The 27,391-nt window shown below is 48.1% G+C and overlaps 2 protein-coding genes across 2 annotated transcripts in view; one reads left to right on the forward strand and one right to left on the reverse strand.

Annotated features, from left to right (window-relative positions):
* The window catches only part of TTLL1B (Tubulin tyrosine ligase-like 1B), a 104,197-nt gene that overhangs the window by 30,240 nt on the left and 46,566 nt on the right, over positions 1-27,391 (reverse strand). The gene's annotated exons all lie outside the window — the stretch shown is intronic.
* Positions 142-21,327, forward strand: LOC142582199 (uncharacterized). The gene is made up of 3 exons (XM_075691617.1): positions 142-1,208; positions 14,030-14,181; positions 16,895-21,327. Exons 1-3 carry the CDS (start codon positions 541-543, stop codon positions 17,038-17,040), a joined length of 966 nt encoding a protein of 321 aa, XP_075547732.1. The 5' UTR covers positions 142-540; the 3' UTR covers positions 17,041-21,327.

The following is a 27,391-nucleotide window of genomic DNA, read 5'->3' on the forward strand; positions in this document are numbered from 1 at the left end:
CAACGCGTCTTACGCTTTACTTTGTTTGTCTTTTGAAGTCTCTCGAGCGTCGGCAAGGCGCGGATGCGTGACGCGCGGGTGTGTTATTTCTTTTTCGCTGTCCATCTTCCGGGGCCGCTTCCTTGAGACATAGCACGCTGGGTGTCCCATTTCGGCAACAGTGGCGACGCATCTCAAGACTCCACGCCTTATGGACAAGTACGCTTTGGAGCTTGCCTCGCAGTCTGGGACCTGGTGCACTCCGTTAACCTGTTTCGCGAGTCTGTTGATCAGGTGCGCGCAAACGGATTTTTTTCTTCTGAGTGGCGTTAGAGTGAGACAGCAAATGGTAGCAGTGCCTGCCTCTCCAACATTTCGCCGTCACGACAGCGTAACGTATGCTTTTTGAGTCATTAGCATATGGTTCTCGCGAGAGACCTTTTTTCTGCGTCACCGCTGAGAGAGTTGTAACTGTCTCGCGCGGCTTGCGGTGCGCCATTCACTCGGGCCTTTTTCACTTCACGTGGCCAAGCTTGTGGCGTCAACCCTTGTGGCACCAGAATGCCAGTGAACGGACTTGTCCGCGGCGTTTTGTTTGCCGTCGCCGCCGCTTCGTCCTTCCAGCTGGACGTGACGGCGGCATCGGTAGCCCCGCGCTGTGAGAACACCAGCCGTCCCATGCAGGCTGTCTACACGTGTGTCGGCTTCACCTCAACGCGGCACTTTGCAGAGCACCTCGAGGGCTCCTTGCTCACCGAGAGTCCGCTTTCCTTCGTTCTTTCCGACTGCGAGCTCCCAGAGCTTCCGGCCAATGCCTTCGCCGACATTCCCGTCCACGTACTGGAACTTAGCAACGTCACGGTGAAGTCCTTCAGATCCTCTGCCGACGGCCTTCTTGTGGGAGCCGTCGAAGAAACGCTGGAAAAGCTCGTCTTCCGCGACCGCAGTAGCCTTCCCGCGTCCTGGTCGTCGCTCAAGAACTTGAAGAGGCTGAAGGTACTGAGGTTCTTCAACATGGCCGCGCTGCAGTTGACGTCAGATTACAATGCACTCGCCGGCAGTTTGACCGTTGTGGAAGTCGTTCAGTCTAGCATAGCGCGAATCGACGAAGACTGGCTCGCGCGGGTAACCGGCCTGGAGTCACTAGTGATTCGAGATTGCGACCTCAAGCAGTTTCAGCGGTCCATGTTGCCCAGGCCAGCGCCAAACCTCTGGAACTTGGACCTAATGTAAGCTAAACAGTTGAACATCGTAATTCATTCCGTTCAGTCGTGATTAAACCAAAGCAGGTCTTTCGTATTGTCTGCCGGTGCATTCGGCCGGTCGCTTCGGGCGCTCCAGCGCTGTTACGAAAGTTGCGCAAGACAGCCTCAAAACTGAATGGGCGAGTCTAGTAGTAATTGCATGGCTTTATTGTCGCCACTTGGGGTCTTTGTGTGCTGGCAGTGAAGCTGCTTGCTGTTTTAGACGGCTTTTGTAGAGCTACCGGAACGCCCTGAAGCGGCCAGCAGAAAGTGAAATTTCTGCACACGAGACAATACGTTCCACGTGTGCGGACAAATGAGGCCACACGTATTTGTGAGAACGGACAGCGACTATGTAAGCGATAATGTAGAGACACCGCAGGGGTTATGGTCAAGATTCCAGGGATTAGGTGCCTGCATTTGTGACGTAGTGGCTTTGGCGTTGCCCTGCTAAGCGCGAGGGGGCGGGATAAGTGCCGGCCGCATCCCGATGAGGACGCAATGCCGAAGCGTGCATTGGGCGTTCGAGAACCCCACACCCGGAGTCCCCCACTACGGCGCGCCTCGTAATAACGTGCTTGTGGAACAGAAAACCGTAGAATTACTTCAGGAGATTTCATGGGTTAGCTCTATCCGTCAGGAGCAAGGTAGCATTAAAAGGAAGTAGGTACTGTGTTACTAATTGTTGGTTAAAGCGCTTGCCTTATTTTATTGTTCTAAGCACATTTCCAAGCTAATCATCCCTCCCCAAATGAATACGAAAATAAGTAGCCTCTTTGTTCCCGAGCGTGAATGAAATCAACAAGAGTTTATACGTAAGAAAAAGAATATGGTCGTAATTATTGCTTTAAAGTTTGAGTAACAGCGCAAGGACAGCAGAGCGGACAGAAGAGAAAACAGAGCGGTAACTTCCAACAGTTTATTTTGTTTTCAGAAAGCATAGCAAGTTATATAGCCAATCACTAGCACACCAACCGTGCACAGAACGCCGCAACAAAGTCATACAAAATTCAACGTGGCATCGATAGCCCGTAGATAAAGGAGGTCAGATACTTCGGGCTGCGGATGCTACGTTGAATTTTGTGTGGCTTGGTCGCGGCGATCTGCGCATGGTTGGTGTGCTAGTGTGTGGCTATATAACTTGCTATGCTTTCTGAAAACAAAATAAGCTGTTGGAAGTTACCTCTCTGTTCTGTCTTCTGTCCCCTCTGCTGTCATTGCGCTGCTACTCAAACTTTAAAGCATGTTTTACCAACAAGCCGAATCCTATAACCTTCGTAAGTAGTGCTTATTTTTTGTTTTGTTACATAGACTGAATTAAACAGGGAGCCGATGCGGAATCGCCGCACTGTGTTTACGGCTGGCAATAAATTATGAAGGATAGGCGCTGTCGTGCAGGGAAAGAAATGCAGTTGAACGAAAAAAAAAAGACAGGTGTTAAGGAAAGCATACTAACAAGCTTGTAGAATATCGCACGTGTATAAGTTTACCATATTCCTTTTACTTGCGGTCGTTTTCCTGTAGGCACAGGCCGTGCAGAGAATAATTGAGCATAAACGATATCCTTGATTGGCGAAATACCGCCTAACTTTTCCCTTCACTGTCGCGATGGCAAGTGTATACCAAAATGTTCAAACAGTACAGTTCTGTTTAAACGTAAGAACGAAGTGCGTCTTATGATGGAAATGTAGCATATCATTAATAGTGGTGCCATGTGTGTAAGCCAGCCCTCAATCCTTTTGCATAAAAATAAAGTATAATGCTGAAGAGCAGTTTCCCGAGCGCCCACATGTCTCCACGATTGACGGGCTGGCACTGTCTGTCTTTGAGCCGATAAGTTTGGTGCGATTTTGTGGCTTCCTTGTTTTCCGCCACTGCACTACATTTCAGTCGGCTGTCGGCGTTTGTGTTGCATGAAAACACGGGGAAATTGTTTTTCTCGGCAACCAGTGCGCTGAATGTGATGGTTTGTTAAATCTAAAAGAAAGGGTTAAAATATGATGACTGTAGGAAGCACATTCTTTAATTAGGTTGTGAATTTGTTAATAAAAATATAATGTGTTAAATAGAGAAATAAATATAAAAACCAAGTCTATCAAGTTTACAACCTTGTCATTCAGTAATAGAAAAAGACATCCCACTTGTGTAAACTGTGCCTAATAATGCAACTAAAGCGCACAAAACTGATGTATTATGCACCGCTCTGTAATAAACCACCAATATATGAGTAGGAGACTTTTGTGAAACTCTCGTAAACATTGTAACAAATTAACGTAAGGTGCAAATTTATATAGCAAATTTGTCCGCTCGAGATGCTCTAACAGGTGCCATTTAAAGAACTACGATGTCTGTTTTTGAGGCGGAGTTATGGATTTGTCCACTTCGTGCTTCAATTAGCTTTGAAGCTTACCAATTTTGGATAATTTTTGAAAAAAAAATCAGCCCTTAAGTAAAGATTCTATTTCCTATGGTCACTAGAGTTAAATTTTTTCTTTCAAATGCAAATAATCTTATTCATATTGGTTCAGGGTTTGTCTCAAAAAAGAATTTCGGCGTTTTATATGCATTTGAATGGGTGGCGTCGGAGTTGGCCCCGAGCTAAACTATATATGTACTGAAGCAGGGTTTGGGTACGGGATAGTTGGTATTCCGTTGCAAACATCATTTACAATGCGTGCATAGACACGGACCAGGTCGCGAAGACGAAACAATTCCTGTTGCCACCTCTGTTAAGAGGGTGCTGTCAATAAGCACATTCAGCTCTCGTCGTTTCCGGGCCTTAAAACCATTATCTTAGTTAGGCATCCCGATGAATGCATGAGACTTATCATTGAAGCAGCAACGATCGCTGAAGGTGACTCGGTTAGTGAGCCGTCAATTGAATTAAGAGACAAAACAGATAAAGAAGTTTTTTTTTCTTTTTTTTGAGGTCGCACATGCGCTCTCGTTCATCTTAAGGCGGCGGTCATGATTTCTTTGAATTTTGAACGCCTACTCATGTCGGCTTTTACGCTTTCGGGGGGGCTTTTGTCTTGGTGTCTCGGTATATATGCGTGTTAATCAAAATAAAGATCAGTCGGAAGTACAGCGCTTGTCTTCGTCGTTCTTTTGGTCCCTGTCTATGTACGCGCTGTAAGTGATGTTTGCAATTGTGCATGTACGCCTGCCTTTCTGCACTATGAAACCCTACAAGCCACAGAGTTTCCTAGAATAATTACTAGAGGGAACTCTGGCGCTGCAATCGTTGAGCCACCATGGGAATGGTGGAAATTACATGAATTTGTGTGACCTTCGTGCTTTTGGATTCGTTTTTTGCGCGCCTAAATGTATGCCTTTATTGTCGTAAATTTCAGAGCAATCTGTACTTTTCTAAGTGCAGAAGACGCTGCGAACACGCACAATCGCTACTAGTTGCCACGGTTCAGCTTGTCGAGGTGGCCAAATCGAAACGCGGCAAGCGTCTCAAGGCACTGGCTTACCCGCGATAAACTCATAAAGGCGTTATATGTCGCTTGTCGACGCATGCGTCCCTGGCGTAATGGTTTCAATATCTGACGTCTTTGATAGAGGTGCTGTGTTCGAATCCTCCCGTTGGACAACTTTAATAATGTTTGTTCAATTATTTATTACGCAGCACCATTGTTGAAAATTACAAATTGACAAAGTCACAAAGCAGTTTGAAGCCAGAAAGACGAAGCTTAGGCAAATCTGTGTACTTCCCATAATTCCCATGCTGGCTCAACCCCTCCCACTGCAGCTCCCTCTAGCAACTATTGTACGAAGCTGTGTGCTACCGAACTCCTCGATCTCAGTCATCGCAAAATTAGTTATGGTCAGACGCAGGTCAAATAACTCACGTAGAATTTGCCTGCCCCGCCCCAACGCAGTGCTCATTCTCAGGCCTAAAAGTTCGGAAATGCTCACTAATGGTGAATGACAATGGCAGACGCGGAGCACCTCCGGTAGCAGCCCTTCTGCTCCCTGCGGAGCAAGTCTGTTCCATTTGGAGATTGAGAGTGGCTCCCGTATCTTTCATTGACCTATTGGCAGCAGCTCCGCCGATAGATCCACTCCACGGAGCCAACGCTCTCTACTCCTCTACCATTGACGGAGTCAACCGGAAGTAGCTTGATGCCATCAGGCCACCTACGGCCAACGTACTGCTATGGCGCAGCGCACCCGTGAACGCGGTCTCCAGGAAGCAATGGGCGGTGCTTCGAATCGTCAACCGGCGCCTTTGCTGCCTGCGGAGAGCGATGTCTCTAACTCGAGTTCCGAATAGATCAGGAATCAAGGAAGACGCTTCGGAAGCTAGTGCATTCAAGCAAGCTTTCGACATCATGTTTCGACCGTCGGCCAAGAGACCGAAAGCTGCGCGTTTCGTCGATGACATCGTTCGCCAGTACTCGGATGAGGAGGCAACAACAGCTTCTTTTGTGATGTTCGAATTTCATAAGCCTTTACTTTTGTACCGAACTGATGGCGGGCTTCGCTGCGTCTCCAATGTTTCCGACAGAAAATCATGGTGGACAAGTGAAGCAGACTTACATGCGCTGTGACTTCCATTAGAGCGCTGGAGGCTGAAAAGAAACACGATACTTCTAAACACAACACGTACACAAGTACCAGCCGAAAACGACGAACAACGCGAAGAATTCTAGGCGCTTTCGGAAGCGGATGTGAGCTAGCACCTCCTGCCAATTGTGCTCTGCAGCTGCAGTGCCTGTGCTTACATCGCTCGTCGGCCACTCCGAATCTGCCATTGGGATTCGTTATAGGACACAGGGGCATAAGTCACTCTGTCCAACCAATAAAATGACGCAACCAACGGCGCTGAAAAATATAGAACAGACTTGCGTTGAAATGGAACTACTCGCGGACAACCTTCTGTGGCTACGAATTGGGAAAGCTATAGAGGCAAAGCGCACACAAGCGAGAGCGCTCCTGATAATTGTCCCACATTTTCGTCCCCACGTAGTTTAAGCTGTGGAAGGGAAAGCACAAACACCTTATTTACAACAGCAAAATAAGACAACACGCACCACAGAATGTTCAATTTCACTTCTTCCGCGTCTGGGACAATGCGAAACCATGGCCTGGGGAAGCTACGCCGAGTATTTCATCCTAGAAACCGAAAGCGCTGCCAGATGCTGCCGGACTACTTGGCGCGGCAACACATCTGCAGAAGCTCCGCGCCCGTAGCTATCCTTCGGTTGCTACAGAAAATTATACGAAAGTATACCGCGCTCACTCAAAACCGCCTTATCGCAAAACGACAGCTGCCATAGTCGGAACCACTGGGCCACCGATAGCTCGTTCGGATCTCGGGGCGTACTACCTGATATAAGCTTTCCCGTGATGTGAGTAAGCTACGAACATACAGGTGCTGCACAGAGCGCGCCATCACGCATGCCTTCAATATGCCATTAGGTGATCCGCTCGGGAGAAAAAAAAATGTAAGTCCAGGATTCTTCAGACATGCGCTGCTTTGAGGAAATGAAGGCTGTCGCTCAGTACCATCAGTATAGTACACCACAATAGCGTGCCTCATACTCTTATCACGGTTCTGTCAAGTCAAAGTACAGAATTTATCCCTTTCTCCATATTTCCTTCTTACCTGTCTGTGCCCACTCCCCCCGTCCCCCGAGGAGGGTTGGAAACCGTATTTTTTTTTCTGGTTAACCTCTCTGCCTTTTTATTCTTTGTCTCGTCGCTCGTAACCTACGAGGAACCTCCCGCGAATGGTTCTTTGCTACGGAAAATTTGAGAATATGATTTATCATGGTGCGAACTTCGCGAGCATCTGCATCTAAAAGAATCTTAATTCTTACACGGCACTTGCGCTCCCGAACATTCACGATTGCACATTCACGAATGATGTCGTTTGAGCGCCGGTTTCCAGACCGCAGTCGCAAGAGAAATATGTGATCGCATGTAAGCTAAACCCAGATATTGTTCCTTGAGCCAGCGCCACTTCTGATTTTAATATGCAGTGGAGGAATAGAGAACGGCTGTGAGATCTTGAATGCCGTGTATGAAAGGTACTCATCACTGGGAGAAGGAACTCTAATATCACAATAATATTTGATGAAAATGACATTTCCCCGATTTATTTATACATACATTGTTTGAAAGGAAGGGACTAAAGGTAGATTAACTCTGCCCTGACTAGAGTCCCTGCGCCCTACATTGCTCGAGAGCTGTGAGTAATCAAGCTTTCTCTCTCCCTCTCATTTTTTAGCGCTTAAAACAATAGCAAATGTAACGAAAGAAGGATCCGCGTCGCGCCAAGGATGTGCATCACACAGTGCACCACTGTTCATCTTCAGCAGGAACGCACTAGTGCGAAAAGTATCCAGAATAACATCCTACACAAAAGAAAACAGCCTGAAAAATTTCACGACTATTGCTATACTCATTATTGCGAAATTTGAGTGCAGTTCTATACGTGTTTTCATTTAGCGATGTATTGGCTGGCGCGGACAATCGGTCTCGAGCGGCACGTTGCAAACGCGATTGCCTCGCCAATCGCGATAGGCAGCGCGTGGACGACGCGTGGGTGCGATTCGTAGCAGCCACCGCAGACAATCTCCCAGACGACGCTCACTACTCCGGCTTCATCTCTCACCCATTGTCGCCAAACTACGCTTTTGTTCTCACGCTTTCGCCATGCCCTCCTCCTCCGTTTTCCTCCTCGCGTCTTTCCTCCCCCGCTGCGCTCGTTCGCTCGGTTACGCCGACACCGACGCTGGCCGCAGGAACTGGCGACTAAGAGCAGCGCTCTAAAGATAGATTACGGAAACGGCAAATCACATCATACTGCGAAGTAGACAAGCATACACAACTACATACTACAGCAAGAAGGGGTACTTGAAAATGCAAAATGCTGCAACATTAGTAACACCATGTACAATAAACAGTAAAAAGTAATTTTTAATTTTCCACTTAGCTTAACATATTACAATTTTCTCTCCTTAATTTACATGATTGAAAGCCAATGCGAATGCAAAATAAATCTGAAGACGGCTTCTGTTCGTCGATGAGAGACCATCAAACTCCGGCTTAGTATAGTATAGTGCGCACGCACGCACGCGCACGCGCACGCACGCGCACGCACGAGCGCACGCACGCGCACACACACGCGCACACACACGCGCACACACACGCGCACACACACGCGCACACACACGCGCACACACACGCGCACGCACGCGCACACACGCACGCGCGCACGCGCGCACACACGCACACACGCACACACGCACACACGCACACACGCACGCACGCACACACGCGCACACACGCGCACGCAAGCACACACGCGCACGCACACACGCGCACGCACACACGCACGCACGCACACACGCGCACACGCGCACACGCACACACGCGCGCACACGCACACACGCGCGCACACGCACACGCACAGACAACGTAAAACCTCGGATGACCAGCCGTCGCGGCTTAGTGCCTACGGTGTCTGCGCAGCTAAGCAAGGGGTGGCCGTTCGATGGGGGTGGAATGCAAAAACACTGGTGGTATTTAGGTGCACGTTAAGAAACCCAAATGTAGTCGGAATTATTCAGGAGTCCACCACTACAACGTTCCTTATAACTATGTAAATATTTTGGCTTGTAAAGCTCCAGAATTCCCCCCTTTTTTTAGCAACCTCTAATGGGACCGTACGTCTAACGCCGACTTCTCCACAATAAACATCCTTATGGGGTGAAGCTTTATTTCTGGGCGCAGTGTTTCGTGAGAGTGGTCAACTGGGAACTCTACCAAATGTAAGGGGCGTTGTCAATAAACAATAAATCAAGGCGTGTAAAATATGAATGTTGTCAAAGGCGATTAGAAAATTGTTGAATACATCGGGAGGGAGCGTTGCTGCAGAATCTACGATAGGATGTTCCGATGCCAGCCCATAGCACCTATCAAGTTTAATGCAATGTTGCAAGTATCAGCGGCAGTGGCGTAGCTAGGTCGTCTGGCACCCGGGGCCCATAGGTCTTCTGTAACCCCCCCCCCCCCCCTGGGTGTAGCCGGCGGAAAGAGGGGTGTCTTCAGACGTATATGACACCCCCCCCCCAAAGGCCCCTTGCACCCGGGGCCCACGGCCCCCCGGCCCCCCCTGTTGCTACGCCACTGATCAGCGGCGGTCCTGTCAAGCAAAAATAGTGAAAAGGAAAATCCACATGCAATACATATTAAAGGGCAAAGGTGAAACTATTTTGGCTACAGCATCTCGTCTTTTATTTTTTGTCTACTTTGTATTGTTATAAAGTGATTCTATTTTGTATACTGGTAAAAAATAAGCTGTCAGACCGGTCATTTCTTATGACAGGTCCATCATGCATTGAAGCAATCGCTAAATTCAGATTTTGTGCTGCCTTAGGGGAAATTCACGTATTGTTACCGTAGAGACGAGCAGAGTTTCGGAAGGGTCGCAGATATTTTACAAAGGCTGCTTTATAAGCCGTTATGACCGACCACGCTCGGATGAAAGTAGTAGTAAAAGCTTTATTGTTAGCTTGAGGTAGTCCAGAAGAAACTGTTCGGCCCTCATTCTAGGGCATCGCTTGCCTCCGCTGTCCGCCTCACCTGGTGTATTAGGGCCAATCGGCCCTCCAGGTCCTGGCTAGACAGGAGTGCCTCCCACTGGTCCGTTGGTGTGGTGCGTGTTGTGAGTTCCCGTATGGGGCGCTAAGGTGGTCGGAGTTTAGTGCATCCGACTGTGGTGTGGATGAGTGTAAGGCTCTCGCCACACCAGGGTTATCCCGACTGTGGCTATCTCGCTCGGAACATGGCGTTCATTTTGATGAAGTGTGGAAACACTCTGGTCTGAGTCTTTCTCCAATCGTGTGCGTCTCTCCCATGTAGACCTGTGTGAAGGGGCGCACAAGTTTTTCGAGTGATTCGTTCATGAGTGACGATCTCATGCGGTTGTCCTGTGACGTGGCACTGTGAGAACAAGGCGCTGTGAGAGCCCGCCCCATCGCCCAGCTAGCTCGGGCGACGGATCTCTCGTCACCTACCCAGGTCCTCGTTACCTGCGCACCACACGATCTGGTGGAGGCGGGTGATTCGACTCCCGATGAGCTTTTAAGGCTCCATGCCACTCACGAGTTTGGGAGGTTCTTCGGCTCCCTTGCAGATCGCCAACGCGAAGGTCTCCGCCGCGGTGGGAGTTGTAGAGCGTAGGGATGTCTGTACGACTGTCCGTGCGGCTGTCAGTGGACACCACCACAAAACGCGCTCGCGAGTCTCGTTTGTGTCATTTTACGGCGAAGCTGTCCATCGCTAGGATCCGGGACCTTCTCCCGCCCGTCATGTCGACAGAAAACCCTGTGGGCCGATACTGGCGGCAGTGCGGGGCAATGGCTCATGCGCACGCGAGGCAGACGCGCGAAGCGAACAGCACGTACAGCTTTCGTTTGAATACGAAACGCACAAATAAAAAGAAGCCGTCAAACCACATGTTCGATGACGAGGCGCGCGCACATCCGCGTTGATCAACGTACGTTGCCGCCGATCCCTCGCTGGTGGCCGTTGTCGAAGACTTTAACGTACGCATTTTCAAACCCAAAACAAAAGAATGGTTCACCCACTTCATGGAAGATTTTGGCCTCGGTTACTTCAACAATCCGATTCAACCAACAACCGCACACGGGTCATGCATCGATTTAACTTTGGCGAGAAACATTTATCAAATAAGAACCGGTAACATCTGTACGTATCACAGCGACCGCAAAGCGGTTAGAGCAGTAATTTCAAAGTAATAAATGAAATAGACGTATTGTAAATTGCATTGAAACGTGTGTTCGTGTCATGTATTACTTTGAAGAGCAATGTGCGTAATGGCCGCACATCATGGGATATGTGTTTGACAAGTTGCCCCATATTAGGCGCAACATATCTGCAGCTTCGTTGACCAACCACTTTCACACTAGCGGATTGGGGGTCATTTTCGCTCTGGGCTCCGCATTCGCATAGCGCTCCGCATCAACACATATGGTATTTAGGTTGCCTTTTTTCTCGCATTGCTTTTCGAGGTGGATTATTCTGGCCGTGCGTCGTTCTCCGTGTACCTCCGTATCCATATTAACCAAAAGAATCGTAGCGACAATGAAGCCTCAAATGAAGATAATAGAAATTCTGCTAACCTGCTTCTGCTCCGTTTTCACAGCAGGCGACGGCACACTACCACAAACAGACTTCTCTAGAAACAAGCCACTAGAGCCGCTTACACTACAGGCATACTTAACCTACTGCTGAACTTAGATCCAACGAAATCACCAGCACCTGATAGTATACAACATGCGTTCCTTCGCAGATACGCTGGGTGGACGGCCAAGTACTTATTGATAATTCTCAACAAATGACTGTCCTCAGGCACCCCACCTAAGGATTGTAAAACAGCTAAAGTACAACCAATTCACAAATCGGGAAGTAAAACAAAACCCTTTAACTACAGGCCACTCTCACGAACAGGCACAGTCTGTAACCTGCTAGTACACATTATCCTAAAGCGCATAGCCAAACACATAGAACAGCAAGAAATACTAACAGCTTGTCAGCATGGTTTTCGCAAAGAAGTTTCCGCGGCCAAACTAATTGAGCTTGGACCTCACAAATGAGCCTCACAACGTATCATTAATTATTGACCTACAGAAACAAATTGACCTAATCTTTCTCGACTTTTCGAAAGCTTTCGATCGCGTAACACGTAAGAAATTAATTTATAAACTCGAACTTACCTTGGAAAAAGGACTTGCTCTCCAGTGGATCAAAGACTATATTACTAACTGCACTCAACTTGCAGAAGTTAACTAGCAATATTCCATTAAATGAAACGAAAGATCCGGATTTCCACAAAGAAGTGTTCTGTCTCCAGTTTTATTTCTCATATACATTAATGACCTCCCTTCTAATATTCCTGTCAGTGTTATCCTTTTTGCTGACGATTGTGTTCTATATCAGGTAATCAATTCTTATTATGACTATCTAGCTTTCAACGACGCTTTATCATTAGTATACAAATGGTGTAATTAATGGTAAATGCCTTTGAACATGAAAAAACCGCCTACTTTGTCAATTGCGAGAAAAAAGCACAGGTCCGAATTCCACTACACTATAAATAACACTACACTTAACACAGTGAAAGAGTACAAGTGCCTCGGCCTAACAATAACACACGACTTTAGATGAGAGCTCCATGTGAAGAACGTTACCTCGATCACACAAAAAAATTTGTTTTTTCTAAACAGATGTCTTAGACTAGCGCCCCCAAACACAAAGCTACTAGCATATAACACACATGTTAGATTATTATTAGAATATGGTAAAGTTGTTTGGTTTCCGTTCACAAAAGAACTTATTAACAACCTTGAAGCAGTTAAAAGGAAGGCATTAAAGTGCACTTACAATCAATATAGGTTAACAGATTTACCCACAGAATTGCTAAAACATGCCATTATCCTCACCTTACAAAACCGAGCCAAGCTTGCGCCATTAAAAGTGATCTGCCAACTTATTCATAATGAATCAAATATAGAAAGTTCCAAATACTTAGCTATAACACAAACACGACTCACGCGACATAAACAATTACTATCATTGAACGAACACCCAGTTCATAGGGAAAGCCATAATTATTCGATTTTTCGTTTAATGACGCGTGAATGGAACAAGCTGGATCCTACTGTTACAAACAGCCCAACCTTATCTACTTTTTTAACATTAGTCGAAAACGAATTATGTGCTTCAGTTATGACCTACCTGTGTTACCATTTATTTCTGTGCCATTTAATTATCTCCTTATATCGTATACATAATATTGTTTTATTCACCGACATCTGAAACGTATCTTATACGTTATTACCTCGTGTGCTAACTTAACTTTAATACCTTTTATTACTTTTTCATTATTCAGTACCATTGTTTATTTATGCTAATTGGTTACCTCTTTTCCTCTTGTTTATTCTTAAGTCTATTGCCTTATAGTATTTCGTTGTTATTGCCTGACGTCATTGCTAATTCTCAGCCTATTTCATTACATCTCTTCTCTTTAGGGCCATGTATTATCTACCTTTTTGTCTTTTGTACCAATACCTTTTGTATTGTGTGTGATATAAATATTCTGATAATTGCTATTGTTATGTTGTAAGACAACTATGTACATGCCCTTCCTGTACCGATCCCTGATGGTGTAGACAGTATAAATAAATAAATGAATAAATAAAAAATAAATAAATAAATAAATAAATGAATAAATAAAAAAATATAAATAAATAAATAAATAAATAAATATTCTTTGGTATTGGCGCTACCAAGATTCCGCTGTGTTGTTTTTCTTGGAGATTTACACGAGTCGTCCTGTTGCGGATACCTTCGAGTATCGCGCTCCCGGAGGGGCTCAGACGCTGTGATATCCATACGGCTTGTCTCAGCTGAGCATAGGTGCTGTGTATGCCGTGCGCCAAGCGTTTTTCAGTCGGCATGCCTGAAGGAAGTCCCAGAGCGGCTTTGTGGGTACGTAGAGATCTTGAGACTTTTCACTAAGCACTCTTACATACACATGACCACAAAAAGCACTATAGCGCTTCTTCAAGGCGACAGGGCTGGTCGAATGCTGGTGACAGCTTGCGAACATTACTTTGCGAATGTTCAGAAAACTGGTTCTAAATTATTCTTTAAATGTTTCATTCTTTTGTGATATTCCCCTTTCCCCCTCCCCAAGCTTACCAGACACGACCTCAGTTCACCTCCGTGCCTTTCCCTCTTCGTATCTCTCTCCCTCGTCACAGTGGGAACAACTTGACGTCACTGCCCGACGACTTTGGCGAAGACTACCCGGCCCTGAAGTTCTTGGATTTGGGCAGCAATTATCTGACGACTGTTAGCAGGGCCAGCCTGGCGCCACTTCTGGACGCGTCCCTCGAAGCCGTCGAGCTCGGCGGTGAGTAGCCGACCTTTGGAGCAGCTTAAATATTTTCTGTAATGGTTGGGGCTTAAAACATCCGTTACATTACAGTAAAACGAAGTGACGGTAATAGAACAGAATAGGGAGAGGTCAGTGACGGGCAAGGTGGTTCGAAGCATGGCTCATCTTGATAAAAATACGATCAATCTGTGTGCAGTTCCTGCATCTCGGCTAATTGCCAACCTTTTCACAATAGCCGTCTGAGAAATGGTGCATTGAGGGAACTAAAAACATCGTTGTTTTAATTTGACAGTATTGCACTTGCACTTCGTGGTAATTGCATTTGCAAGACATGACGCTCTACATTTATATCACTCCGCCTAGTATAAAGAAAGACGTTCTTTATGAAGCACGTCGTGAATGTTTTGGAAATTGTTCCAGTATGTGATTACTGAAAAAAGTCTATAAAAATGCTGGGCTCATGGCCATATTCTTCATCACGACGTTCGGCAGTCTTCTCCATCGTTATGCCTTTCGAGACACTGCGCGCTGAGTGAAGGAAAACATGCTTCACGAATAAACGCTTATATTTGGAGTAAAATAGAGCAGAACTCAGTCTCTCCATGTTATGAATAGCTGCGACTCTCATCGTCTGAAAGCTCCCGCACTATACTCAAACACAGCAAATATGTTCGAAGGAATCGACAACCAATGTTCGTAAGATATTGTCGATTTCTGTAATGGAGACATCTTGAGCCAATCGGAGGGGCCGTAGCGGCCCCCTGGGCCAATCAGAGCTGACAAGATGGCGACTTCAACAATATGGCGGAGTTTGTTAATGTCCAGTGCAACGAAAAGATTACCAGTCAGCGTGTCCAATACTGCAGTGGTAAAGTGGGAAGCGCCATTGAACATTTTAAATCAGTGTTCCGATTATGTTTATACATTGCTATGTTGTGAACAGTGTGAGATGAGCGCGATGGCGATTGTAAGCCGGCTTTGGTGAAAGCAAACAGCTCTAGCCCCAAGAAATTAATCTTTTGTAACCAAGCCGGTGTTCTTGCGGTTCATGCTTCCTGAAGTGTTGAATTATTTCTGTAACAATAGCTGTGTGCCTTTCGTGGTTTAATGTCCAACTGATTATGTCGCACGCAGGTCAAGCCAGGTTCCTTGTAGCCAAGCCAGCTTTTCGAACTCGAAACGATGCCTTCACTACAGTCAACTGTAATTTTGCACGCATATTCACACGAGATGCAAAGTTAATTCAGCGCGTTGCCATTCTGAAGCATTTCGTCACTTGGAAGCTTAAGGGAGCTGGAGCTGGAAATTTTAGGCCGAATGCGGGATAAAAACTTATGCAAGCTTGCTTGCCCGAAAAAGCGCTAGGGGCGCCGTCGTGCAATTGCATGGACGCAGCGCGACGGCTCTGCCATTCCACTCGGCGGTTCCGCGCAGGCAGATCGTAAAACGCATCGAATACAGCGCGAAAGCCTCTGAGTATGTAAAGAATGCGGGGTTAGACAATGCGCATGGTGCACTTAATAACAGCTGGCTTACGTAGAGTAATATGCGGCCTCGTGTTAATAATCCAGTCCAGTAGCACATTTTCGCCGCAAAGCGGCCCGACATCCTATATTTCGCGACATTTTTTGCCGATTTAAAATTATAAATAATTCCTGCTTAAGCCGCGAAGAGAATGTTCCATTAAATCGCTATAAATCGCGATGTATAATTTTCACCAAAATATCATAACGCGTTCAAAGCCGTTGTTGTCCGTTTAAGAAAACAATGGAGGAAAAAAATTTTTAGTGGAGTGGCAGACCGCACTTATGGAAGGGGAATTAAGTAATGCCAGTAAACAGCGTGTTTCCTCAGCGGCAGGGCTACGTGTTTGGCCGACTAGTGCAGATGGTGGGCAAACACGTCCGATTTGCATTGAAATAAGGTGTGCACGAACAGCAATTGGGGGGGGGGGGGAGGGCATCAAGGAGTCGGTTTCCGAGCCATAGCTCCGCAATAGTCGTATTGCTTGAATGTCGATTAAGTGCTGCCGTCCATACAGTGCTGCCAGCCCCAGAGAAATTTTCCTAGATCCAGAGATTTTAGGCCTTCTATAAGAAAAATTTCCCAAATCTACAGAAAAGTTGCGGATGCAGAAAACTAGTCTTATATGCAAGAACTTGTGCTTGAACATTATTTCAGCTTGAGTGCAGTGACTTATTTATTAAAATATATAAAAACCGAGCTTGGAAATAAGATTAAATTGTATATTTGTAGCCCATCTGCATAACAAAGAAGTATATCTTTACGAAAATAATATTGGCAAAGTGTACAAGCGTGCCCATAAAATATCTAGGAAAATATAAGGAATTTCTTATCCGATTTGCGGGAAAACTGACTTTGGAGGTTGTCAGCACTACCTCGGTACCAAAGTTCAATTGTGCGTGTCACACCTCTTGAATCCTGTATCCTGTTCTTCTCTCCTTGTCCTTTGCTGCGCTGTTCAGAATTACAGATGACCAGCCAGAAAGCACAAATTCTGACCTCGCCGAGTAATGGTGTCAGCTGTCTTTATTGAGGCGACGCGCATCGAGAATGTGTGGCACAACATTAAAATTACCGGAAGAAATAAGAGGAGACAGCGAGGTATAGCTTGGTAGCCGGCCGCCTCTGTAACGACTAGGTTTGTGGCCGAGCTCGTGGCCTCAAGCCCGGCGCGTTCGTTTAATCCATCCGTGGTTGAACGCAGGCAATCCCCTGGTGTGCGACTGTTCGGTGGAGCACCTGCGTGCCTTCCCGGCCGGGTTGCTGAGTGCGGATTGCCGGGCGCCCGAGGCACTCAGGCGGAGGAACGTACACGATCTCACCGACGAAGACCTCCGGTGCGCCGCTTGAGGCTCGTGTGCGCTTGTCTTGCGCTTGCGCTGCATTAGCGAGCCGTTCGTGTGCTTGGCTCGTGGCAGCCGCAGACAGGTTGCAAATGCCATGGGTGTGTTCCAGTTCTGGCCAGCATAGGGGCAGACAGCCGAGACAGCTTCGAGGCTACGTAACGGAACACATTTCGAGCTGTCTGGAAAACGCATGAAAGACGCTTCTCCGACGTGACGCCACCTCATGGCCACAAGAAAAAGTTGAGAAAAGCGCGTGTTATTTCTGTATTTTAAGTCCTTGCGCCTGCAAAACTACAAAAAGAAAACGATGTAGCTTACATTAAGGGCATAGGATAACGTGTCTATGTTTTCTTCTGCGCAGACAACCTCCTTCCTGTCGGCTTTCCAAGCGTCTTGCTCAGCCGCCGTCTTGTTTGGACAGGAAAGTAGCCTGCATCGTTTTTGACTTCGATGCTTTCTTCGCGAAGCTGTCTACTTTGACGTCATTGTGAGAATTGGAACGAGGCTTAAGATGGCCGCTGTCCGCTTAGCCGTCTACTTTGCCGTCTGTGGCGGCTATTGGAACACAGCCCATGTATCGTGCGCCAAGGCCGTACGAAACCAACTACTTTTTTTTCGACGACGGAAATCAAGTTCGCGAGACGTTTGCGATGAGTCACTAAAGTGACGGCACTAAAAGTGCCCATTGCGATGGCACATCTAAAAGAATACGTTATACGATCTTGAGTGGATTGATTACGCTCCGCAAGTATGCAGTCTGGCGCTCGGCGCGCGCGCGCTTTTTGTCTGCATGTACGCAGCCTCTCCGCGAAATAGTCGACGTTCTTGGTCGCCTCGCTTCTCGCGTTATTTGATGGTGAATTTTTTGCACCACTACTTACCTCCTCAATTGCACGCCAACTAGCCAAGTGAGAATCCTCATTAGGATGGAAGTGGGTACAATCAAGTATGACGTAATCGAACACCGCTTCATCTTCTTGGCCGAATTATCAGTTGAATCATCACCACAAATGCGTTAGGCTCGAACACATGCGCACAGGGACAGACGACACGCGCGCTCGTCATAGCCATTTTTCTTTTGTCCATGTCTTTTAAATGGCGCCTGATGTCACCGTAAATATAATTAAGAAACTTTTCCATCAAGAAATTCTTCGTAATAAACGTTGTTCCTGCTGGGATAGCGAGTTCATGTCTTCGTACTTCGTCTGGCTTCAGCTACCCGTGTGGAAGGGCACTGTCGCCGACGCTCTGCAAAACAAAGGCGCCGGAATCCCGAGAAGAGAGTGACCGATGCAGAGGGCGACGCCGTTATGAGGCCGATGCGGGGTAGGCTCCTGGGGAGGCCGTGCAGCGGGTGCGGCCTGTTTGGCTACGAGTGTTTCGGCGCTGCTATGCCGCGCAGCCGACAGACGCCGTCGCAATGGCGAAGCGGCACGAAGACGTTGCGGGCAACCAGCGCTGAAGCTCTGCGTGCTGTAGGATACGGGACCTTTTCCTGAGCCTCCTTCGAGTTCACCAGACCACATCGAATCGCGTTGCAGCTAATTAAAGAGCGCAGAAGCACATCTACCCCGTTCCCGAGGCGCGGCACGTGCAAACGAGTTGGCGTCCCCTACCTCGTGCGCCGCAGGTGGAGCTATTCACTGCTTGACGCTTCCCGAAAGTGTAGCGAGAGCCTGACCCTGTTCCAGGTAACGTGGGTCCCGAGGCAAGACGGCTGTAATGCACCGTGAAGCTCTGGCAGCAATCCCCCCATCCACCTTTGTGAAGGCAGTTGCAGACCAGGAAGGCAATACCGCAGACAAATAATCCCTCGGACAATTGGAGCCTAAGGAGTGACCCTCTGAGCCGAATGTGACGTACACTCGCACGGGCGCCTACCATTGGCCGAAAATGACGACACCTGAGCGGGCTCGCTGATTGGCCGAAAATGACGCCACCTGAGCGGGCTCACTGATTGGCCGAACGTGACATGATTTCGAGACACCGAAGGGGTTAAAAGCCAGAGACCGGGAGCAGCAAGAGAGGATTCTTTCATTGATCTCTTTCGAGCTTCTTGCCATGGGCCGCAGCGTCCGAGTTGCTGCCGGCCCGTAATGACATTATGACTGTTAATTTCTGTGTACTCTCACTGTAAATAATGTAAATAAACCTCCAGTTTTTCATCTCAAAGTCCTCCTCAACCTCGACCAACTTCGGCACCCAACGGCAAGGTCCAACATCTGGGGGACAGCAATTGGTATTCTCCTCCAGAACCAACAGTGCCCGCAACAGCGCCGTAACACGCCGCCTAGCGATCGGAGAGCACAGTTGTGAGCAGCACATGCTGCGACTTCGCGCCAGCCAGTTCACCGCTTATCTCGTAGAGAGAGCGTCGCAGAGAGCGTGAGAGAGGCAAGGAGGTTGAAAAACGAATGCTGCGCGCGCACGCATATCGGCGTTCAAAGCGCAGTCAGAGGCAGAGCTCGGTCACAGTCCTCGCTGCACGGCTGTCGGTAGAGGCCACGGTCCCGGTATTCCCTCATCTTTGAACGTTCTGTGGTTTAGCCAGCTTGAAGCGGCTCGCAGGGTCCTCAAACTAAGGCAGTCGCGGTGGCGGGTCCGACTATCGGCCGCGGCGGCATTTTGATGGGGGGCGAAATGCAAAAACACGCGTATGCTTAGGTATGATCAGGCGTGTGTTTAGACCCCCCGATGGCCAAGGTTTATCTGGGGCCTTCCGCTGCGGCTTGTCCGATAGCCAAAGTGTTGCTTACGTTCAATCACACCATTAAATCAAAATTAACGAGGATATGGGATGCCATGCTCGACAATGTCGGATGCGTACGCTTTTGGTGGCGTAAGTTTTGTACAGTTGGCTTCTTTGTGGCGTCATCACCATAATCGCGAGCCTGGGACAAACCCATCTCACGGATGTTTCCTTTGTACTTGTTTCTGATCTTGGTAATTTCTGCTTTCGCCGCTGTCTTGGTGCCCGACGGGTCGAGCAGGTGCTTGACGATCTTCCACCTCTTGCCCGCGTTGATGTTGCCGTCCGTGGCGTCACATACCTCGTCCCAATCCTGATTGCATAACTGGGCGCAGTGTGTTTCGATGGTCTTGTTTCGCGATTTTGCGCCTTCGATTTCTATTTTGTTTTTGCTCTTGCAGACGTTTCGGGATCGATTTTTTGGCTTGTACGAGGTGCGCGAGCCTGCTGTCCATCCGCAGAGGGTGACCGCCACCGTCGACGTCGTCTTCTGCATCTTCTCGTCGAGGCCCCCAGTCGTCCTACTCCATGTCGGTGGTGGCCTTTTCTGCGTCTCGCAGCAGCTCCCTGCTCCATTTTTCTCTGTTTCTTATGGGTCCCTGCTCCTTTTCGTCTCTGATATTGAAGAATTTTGTCCCAGTCTACTATAGCCTGACCTTATTATTCTCTTCGTGACGCGGGCATCTCCTACGGTGATACTGAGGATCCTGTGATCGCTCCCCAGATCCTCGAAAGTGTTTTCCCAGGTGATTCTTCCGGCGCCCCTACACAGCGTTAGGTCCGGTGTGGTGTCGCTATGGGTGCCCGCACCGACTCTGGTGTGCGAGGCCGGCTTGTTGAGAAGGGTTAGGCCAGCTTTTTCAATGAGGTCGGCCTGGTCTTTTACCTTCTTTGACGAGTACGCATATCCCCATGCGTGTGTGGAGCATTCAAGTCACCTCCGATGACGAGCCTGTTGTCGCGCGCGATGGTCATCCTCTCGTTAATTAAATCTTCGAAATTGTGTTAGGACCTTTTTGGATGAGCTGCTGTAGATGCACAGGACGAGAGTACTGCTCTCCCCTCTCCCTCTTGCTTCGTAGCACTTCTATAAGGATGAGGCCAATGTCGCTCATTTTTTCTCATAATGCACAGGATCGCGTCCAGTGCTTTCTTGACTAATGTGATTATGAGTATGTCCCTCCCCGTCCTTTTTGGGTGTTGTTTGTGGGTGGCGTACGCGGCAATTTTGGCGTGGTCGAATGTTTTCTGGAGAATTGTTACGTAGGGATTTTTTTCTTTTCTCGGTCATTTTAATGTGGTGCCATTATTGCTTTTTTTGTTTAAGAAGCCGCGGTAATTCCACTACCAGATGACGAGTTTTCCCTTCTTGGTGCCCGCCATCTTTACCAGATCTTCTCCAGCTCTGCGCTCCGAACGGATTGTCATGAGCATGGTGAAGCAACAGAATTTATTGGCGAAAGCAGAAGTTACTGTAGCTACAGTGGCTTATGGTTACATGCAGCGTGATTGTAGATTTATTGAAAAATAAAGAAATATTGAAAATAAAGGTCCGCCAGCAGCGAGTTCGTTACTTCCACTTTAGAACTTTTTTAGTTTCAACTGAGCAAGAGATTTTTATTTAGAGTTGTAGTAAGGAAACTAATCCCCCTCTCAAGCGGGCACGTTAGGTGCACTTACGGGGAGTGCACTTCGGGACCTTGAGTGACACCTTAGGCTACGCGGTCCTAAACGAGAAAACAGAGCGCGCTTGCACAAAAAAAAAAGAAAAATGGCGACAGACTAAAATCATGTTTTTTTGAAGATGTAGGCTAATATAAAAAAAAACTTCTAAATAGCGATTGCATTAGTTGTATTATAAATAAAACAATCTTAATCTATGTTTACTCAACAAAAAACGAAAATATTTTTATAATAAGAGTGTTACAAGTCAAGGCCGGCCAAGACGAATGCCTATATCTAATCCAGAACAATATGGTGGCATGCGACCAGGCATCATTTGATCTTGCTAGAACAGAATACTAGCGAGTTCTGTTCTGATTATTTTGTTAAAAGCTGTTCAACAGCTAGAATGAAGTTCTGTGTCCTTTTTCTATGCATTATATTTTGTATCGGTGAAACCGCTGGCGGCGAGGCTACGCACTCGACCAGCAAAGCGCGTTCCGTGAACACACTCCGACCAGAGTACTCTTCTGCACCCGCCGTAGTTGCTCAGTGGCTATGGTGTTGGGTTGCTGAGCACGAGGTTGCGGGATCGAATCCCGGCCACGGCGGCCGCATTTCGATGGGGGCGAAATGCGAAAACACCCGTGTGCTTAGATTTAAATGCATGTTAAAGAACCCCAGGTGGTCGAAATTTCGGGAGTCCTCCACTACGGCGTGCCTCATAATCAGAAAGTGGTTTTGGCACGTAAAACCCCATAATTTAATTTTCTTGGACTCTTCTGCGAGTACACTCTGTTTGCGACGTTTAGATTTGGGAAAGTGCACTTAAAACCGAGTGCACTCTCCGTAAGTGCACTTTCCCGCTTGACAGGGGTGTAATACAACGGCACATATAACTTTTCAAAGCAAATCCCTTTATTTCCATCTGTTTCTTAAATGTACCGTGAATTCATGGACTGATTTATGAACTGTTCTTACGTGTTATCGCGATCGTGTAAAGCGACCGTGTCGGACGCTGGTAAGGATGCGTTCAGGACAGGTTATAATGAGATGAGAGAGGGGTCGGGAGAGTTTCCGCCCTACTGTAGCACATGGTACTCGCAGATACGCGATCGGTAAGAGACGATGCCTCCTTAGGCTGTTCAGACTTCGCGCATTCATCTCAATGCGCGCTCTTCCACACATTAGGCGTGCCAACTACCGATGAAACAACGGTCAGTTGAAACCGCGTAAACGACATATCCAGTCGTGCGCATGGACCATGATTCGTTTCAGTGGACGAGCATCGTGAGGGAAATGAGATTGCGCTGACATATTTAAAGGAAGCAAAGGAAATGGGCAGTAGGTACAATACACCTAGAAAATGAGACACCCTCAGTTATTTGAGCGAGAACTTGTTAGGATCAACGTGCCCAATTCAAGAGGAAGCATCGACGCATGTCAAGGCTGAAAGCAGTACAATTACGGCCATGGGCTTAAGAATTATTGCTTATTTTGCATTTCGCTTCATTAAAGTTAGCTTCATGACAATACAGCGCTGTTATGCAGGACACACGCAGTGTATTGCGGCGAAGCACACCAAGAGTGAGAAGGGGACACGACATAATATGTGCTCATTAATTACACGTGCACGCACCTGCCATCTTCCGTCACAGTACGACCACCGATCCACCTAATAAGTATACTGACAGACCTTCAGATACATTTTTGAGGTGGTTGTGGCGATAGTACCGCGGTTATAAATCTATTCACCGACCAGCATAAAAACGAAATTGACGTTTGACGCTTTCAATCTTTGTTTCGTCCACCTACCGTCCCTGCATATTGGAACGTATCGGGGTCTCGCACGCGTTAATTAATTATACAGGCGCTTACGCACCGTCTGCGGTCACAGTACGAGCACCAAAACGTCTAATAACTTGCAGTCATTCGAGACTGTTTCTGACGTTGCTGTGGCGATTTATGGCTCTTCTTTGGCTAAAAGTGCGGCCCTAGCTGTAAGAATTAAATATCGTGACGCACATGTTCATGTGCGTCACGCAGTGTGAAATATTTATTTACTTCCTGAATAATAGCTGCGTGAATCAATGATTACAATTTCAGCGCAGTCAGGTCCAATCACTTCTATGCAACGCGCTTGTTCGGCGCATACGGCATAAACCATGTTAACGCATGTGCTGACGTATATTCCCGCACTGAATAAACCCACATGCGCACATTGTCTTTTGCGCAAGAAAATGTGATGATACAGCCCGTTACAATATCAGTGCTGCCCTTTCTAATAACTTGTATTGCGGGGCTTTAGGTGCCGAAACCACGCTTTGATTATGAGGCACACCGTGGTGGGGGTCACCGGATTAATTTTGACCACCAGGGGATATTTAACGTGCCTACAATACACGGCACACGGACGTCTTTGTATTTCTCGCCCAACGAAATGCGGCCGCCACGGCTGCTGGAGTTAATCCCTAGACCTCCCGTGCACCATAGACACACCATAGCAGCTAAGCCACCAGGACGCGTGTTCCAATAACTTTTCTGGAAAGCGCTGGTTCGGCGCATATAGCGCATACCCTGCTGCCAGAGCGGCCAGGTCTACTCACTTCTCTGGAAAGCTTTGAATGGGCGCACTCCTAATGTTAATGCACGTGCTGAAGTCAACTCACGCTATTAACGCACAAGTGCCGAATGGTTGTCGCGGTAAAAAAAAGGGTAAACCTGTAGCCCATATGATGCCAGAGCGGCGAGGTTCACTCATTTCTTTGGAAAACGTTGGATCGGCTCCCTCCCCATGTTAACACATGTATTGACGTCCGTTAGCGGAAAGACTAGATGCACATGTGGGAAATGGCTGCCGCGGGAAGAAAGGTAAATCTATAGCCCCTTATGATGTCAGAGTGGCCAGGTCCATTAACTTCTGTGGAAAGCGTTCGATCGGCGTCCTTCCCATGTTAATGCACGTGCTGACGTCCATTCGCGGGAGGAATAGATGTACATGCAGGTGATGGCTGCCGCGGGAAAAGAGGTATATTTATAGCCCGCCATAACGTCAGAATGGCCAGGTCCATTAACTTCTGTGGAAAGCGTTCGATCGGCGTCCTCCCCATGTTAATGCACGTGCTGACGTCCATTCGCGGGAGGAATAGATGTACATGCAGGTGATGGCTGCCGCGGGAAAAGAGGTATATTTATAGCCCGCCATAACGTCAGAATGGCCAGGTCCATTAACTTCTGTGGAAAGCGTTCGATCGGCGTCCTCCCCATGTTAATGCACGTGCTGACGTCCATTCGCGGGAGGAATAGATGTACATGCAGGTGATGGCTGCCGCGGGAAAAGAGGTATATTTATAGCCCGCCATAACGTCAGAATGGCCAGGTCCATTAACTTCTGTGGAAAGCGTTGGATCGGCGTCCTTCCCATGTTAATGCACGTGCTGACGTCCATTCGCGGGAGGAATAGATGTACATGCAGGTGATGGCTGCCGCGGGAAAAGAGGTATATTTATAGCCCGCCATAACGTCAGAATGGCCAGGTCCATTAACTTCTGTGGAAAGCGTTCGATCGGCGTCCTCCCCATGTTAATGCACGTGCTGACGTCCATTCGCGGGAGGAATAGATGTACATGCAGGTGATGGCTGCCGCGGGAAAAGAGGTATATTTATAGCCCGCCATAACGTCAGAATGGCCAGGTCCATTAACTTCTGTGGAAAGCGTTCGATCGGCGTCCTCCCCATGTTAATGCACGTGCTGACGTCCATTCGCGGGAGGAATAGATGTACATGCAGGTGATGGCTGCCGCGGGAAAAGAGGTATATTTATAGCCCGCCATAACGTCAGAATGGCCAGGTCCATTAACTTCTGTGGAAAGCGTTGGATCGGCGTCCTTCCCATGTTAATGCACGTGCTGACGTCCATTCGCGGGAGGAATAGATGTACATGCAGGTGATGGCTGCCGCGGGAAAAGAGGTATATTTATAGCCCGCCATAACGTCAGAATGGCCAGGTCCATTAACTTCTGTGGAAAGCGTTGGATCGGCGTCCTTCCCATGTTAATGCACGTGCTGACGTCCATTCGCGGGAGGAATAGATGTACATGCAGGTGATGGCTGCCGCGGGAAAAGAGGTATATTTATAGCCCGCCATAACGTCAGAATGGCCAGGTCCATTAACTTCTGTGGAAAGCGTTGGATCGGCGTCCTTCCCATGTTAATGCACGTGCTGACGTCCATTCGCGGGAGGAATAGATGTACATGCAGGTGATGGCTGCCGCGGGAAAAGAGGTATATTTATAGCCCGCCATAACGTCAGAATGGCCAGGTCCATTAACTTCTGTGGAAAGCGTTCGATCGGCGTCCTTCCCATGTTAATGCACGTGCTGACGTCCATTCGCGGGAGGAATAGATGTACATGCAGGTGATGGCTGCCGCGGGAAAAGAGGTATATTTATAGCCCGCCATAACGTCAGAATGGCTAGGTCCATTAACTTCTGTGGAAAGCGTTCGATCGGCGTCCTTCCCATGTTAATGCACGTGCTGACGTCCATTCGCGGGAGGAATAGATGTACATGCAGGTGATGGCTGCCGCGGGAAAAGAGGTATATTTATAGCCCGCCATAACGTCAGAATGGCCAGGTCCATTAACTTCTGTGGAAAGCGTTCGATCGGCGTCCTTCCCATGTTAATGCACGTGCTGACGTCCATTCGCGGGAGGAATAGATGTACATGCAGGTGATGGCTGCCGCGGGAAAAGAGGTATATTTATAGCCCGCCATAACGTCAGAATGGCTAGGTCCATTAACTTCTGTGGAAAGCGTTCGATCGGCGTCCTTCCCATGTTAATGCACGTGCTGACGTCCATTCGCGGGAGGAATAGATGTACATGCAGGTGATGGCTGCCGCGGGAAAAGAGGTATATTTATAGCCCGCCATAACGTCAGAATGGCTAGGTCCATTAACTTCTGTGGAAAGCGTTCGATCGGCGTCCTTCCCATGTTAATGCACGTGCTGACGTCCATTCGCGGGAGGAATAGATGTACATGCAGGTGATGGCTGCCGCGGGAAAAGAGGTATATTTATAGCCCGCCATAACGTCAGAATGGCTAGGTCCATTAACTTCTGTGGAAAGCGTTCGATCGGCGTCCTTCCCATGTTAATGCACGTGCTGACGTCCATTCGCGGGAGGAATAGATGTACATGCAGGTGATGGCTGCCGCGGGAAAAGAGGTATATTTATAGCCCGCCATAACGTCAGAATGGCCAGGTCCATTAACTTCTGTGGAAAGCGTTCGATCGGCGTCCTCCCCATGTTAATGCACGTGCTGACGTTGTTTGGATCGCACCGCTGGCACGATCTGTTGGGAACTCGGCGCTGACGCCCGTGGTTGTACCTGGGTCGCAAGCCCCAAGGGTAGCGTTGGCCTGGCGGCCTGGGGTACAACTGGAAGCATCCGAAGGTCCCGGCAAAGCATGAGTCGACTGGTAACAACAAAACAACTTGTTTATTTTAACATCGCAAAGAGTTGGCGGTCAGGTTGACCGAAGTAGAGAGACGGGAGAGCACTTTACTCAGCAGAAGAAATCGGAGCCCTCTTTTTGGCGTCCGGGGGCAGCTGTTTTTATACTCTCGCAGTTGAGGGCAAGAAGGAACCCCTCAAAAGACGAGCACGTGAATGTACAATGGGCTAATGGTGACGCACACTGTCGTAGCGCTGCCGTAGCACCATGTCGAGCACGATCTCGTAGCACCCTGTCGTAGCGCTGCCGTAGCACCATGTCGAGCACGATCTCGTAGCACCCTGTCGTAGCGCTGCCGGTCGGGCACAATGACTGTAATGAGAGGATGATCCCTGCTTTCGCTTCGCCTGGTTCGGGCACAATGACTGGAATGAGAGGGTGATCCTTTGCGGTCGCATCGCCGCAGTCGCGCCTGGAAACACCTGCC

The sequence above is a fragment of the Dermacentor variabilis genome, chromosome 5, assembly GCF_050947875.1.
Source record: "Dermacentor variabilis isolate Ectoservices chromosome 5, ASM5094787v1, whole genome shotgun sequence".
NCBI lineage: Eukaryota > Metazoa > Arthropoda > Arachnida > Ixodida > Ixodidae > Dermacentor > Dermacentor variabilis.

Excerpts from the sequence above, each read along its gene's own strand:
- LOC142582199 (XM_075691617.1), top strand. The coding sequence starts at position 541 with ATGCCAGTGAACGGACTTGTCCGCGGCGTTTTGTTTGCCGTCGCCGCC. Across the intron at positions 1,209-14,029 it reads CTCTGGAACTTGGACCTAAT|TGGGAACAACTTGACGTCAC; the intron begins GTAAGCTAAACA and ends CCCTCGTCACAG. Across the intron at positions 14,182-16,894 it reads CGAAGCCGTCGAGCTCGGCG|GCAATCCCCTGGTGTGCGAC; the intron begins GTGAGTAGCCGA and ends GGTTGAACGCAG.